We start from the raw sequence: 983 nt of genomic DNA, 5'->3' as shown, positions 1-983 counted from the left end.
ATATAGTGTTGTGTACTGCACAATAATGCTCCATGAATTTGATATTGTGCAGTATACAACTTGCAACAGCCAATCATGTGTACTCAGCAAAGCAGAAGGCCAGAGAACTGGCCGAAAATTTCTTTTGAAATTAATACTGTGTTCTATATAGTCTACATGCCTTGTCATATTTTTTTGTTTCAACGACTGATATTCAATTTAAAGAACATACATGTATTTACAATGATATATAGGTCTATATATTATTTGTGCTACCATACTACTACTATTACCACCACTACCTTACCTTAGTACTACATACTATTATTACTGCTGCTAGTCCACTGCTGCCACTAATGACACGGGTGATATGATGATGGTGGTTATGATAATGATGTTCATGATATGATAACAATGATAGGATAATATGTCTATAAATGAATGAAGTATCATGTTCTTAAGAATTAATGCTTCTGTCCACTTAGCGACAAACTTGAGTTTGTAAGATCCTGGGGACGTTTTACTTTAATATAACCAAATGTATCTAGAAACTTGCCACAATTTTCCATATCTTGAATTTGCTTTGCAAGCATATACGTCATATCTCGACGCCAATTCTCTGCGTTTAACATTGAGTTTCGAGAGACCGAGTACTTATCACCCCTTGATTCCTTTGTATGTTCATTTAACCAGTTTACAACGTGTTCTGAAACCTCACCTAAACCAAGTCTGTCGTATATTTCTCTTGTTGTCATCAATGGCATCATTGATATATCTTCGTATCTTACTGCCATATATTTTGATACCATCTGTTGCCCAATACTTGCATCTTTTATCCAAGCTTTACACCAATCATCTAAACCAGAATACCAGTCAGAAGGTAAATCCTGAACATCAAAGACAGATCTGTCTTCTGCTTTCATCTTTTTAATGACATCGGGAGCCCAAGCCTTTAGTTTTGACAAAGTCATTCCTCTTGGATCACGAATGAGATGCAATATTTT

At 35.3% G+C, this 983-nt stretch overlaps 1 protein-coding gene across 1 annotated transcript; it reads right to left on the bottom strand.

Annotated features, from left to right (window-relative positions):
* Positions 1 to 261: 261 nt before the first annotated feature.
* On the bottom strand, positions 262 to 977 carry LOC117116840 (carbohydrate sulfotransferase 1-like; the record flags this gene model as incomplete). Its single annotated transcript, XM_033260932.1, has 1 exon — positions 262 to 977. A coding segment is annotated over one exon (534 nt), but the record flags the coding sequence as incomplete, so codon positions are not given.
* Between the last annotated feature and the right edge of the window lie 6 nt (positions 978 to 983).

The sequence above is a fragment of the Anneissia japonica genome, unplaced genomic scaffold (genome assembly GCF_011630105.1).
Source record: "Anneissia japonica isolate Jap-2015-1 unplaced genomic scaffold, ASM1163010v1 scaffold194507_len983_cov105_single, whole genome shotgun sequence".
NCBI classification, from domain to species: Eukaryota; Metazoa; Echinodermata; class Crinoidea; order Comatulida; family Comatulidae; genus Anneissia; species Anneissia japonica.
The sequence above is the reverse complement of the archived record's forward strand: the minus strand, read 5'-3'. Positions and strand labels throughout refer to the sequence as shown.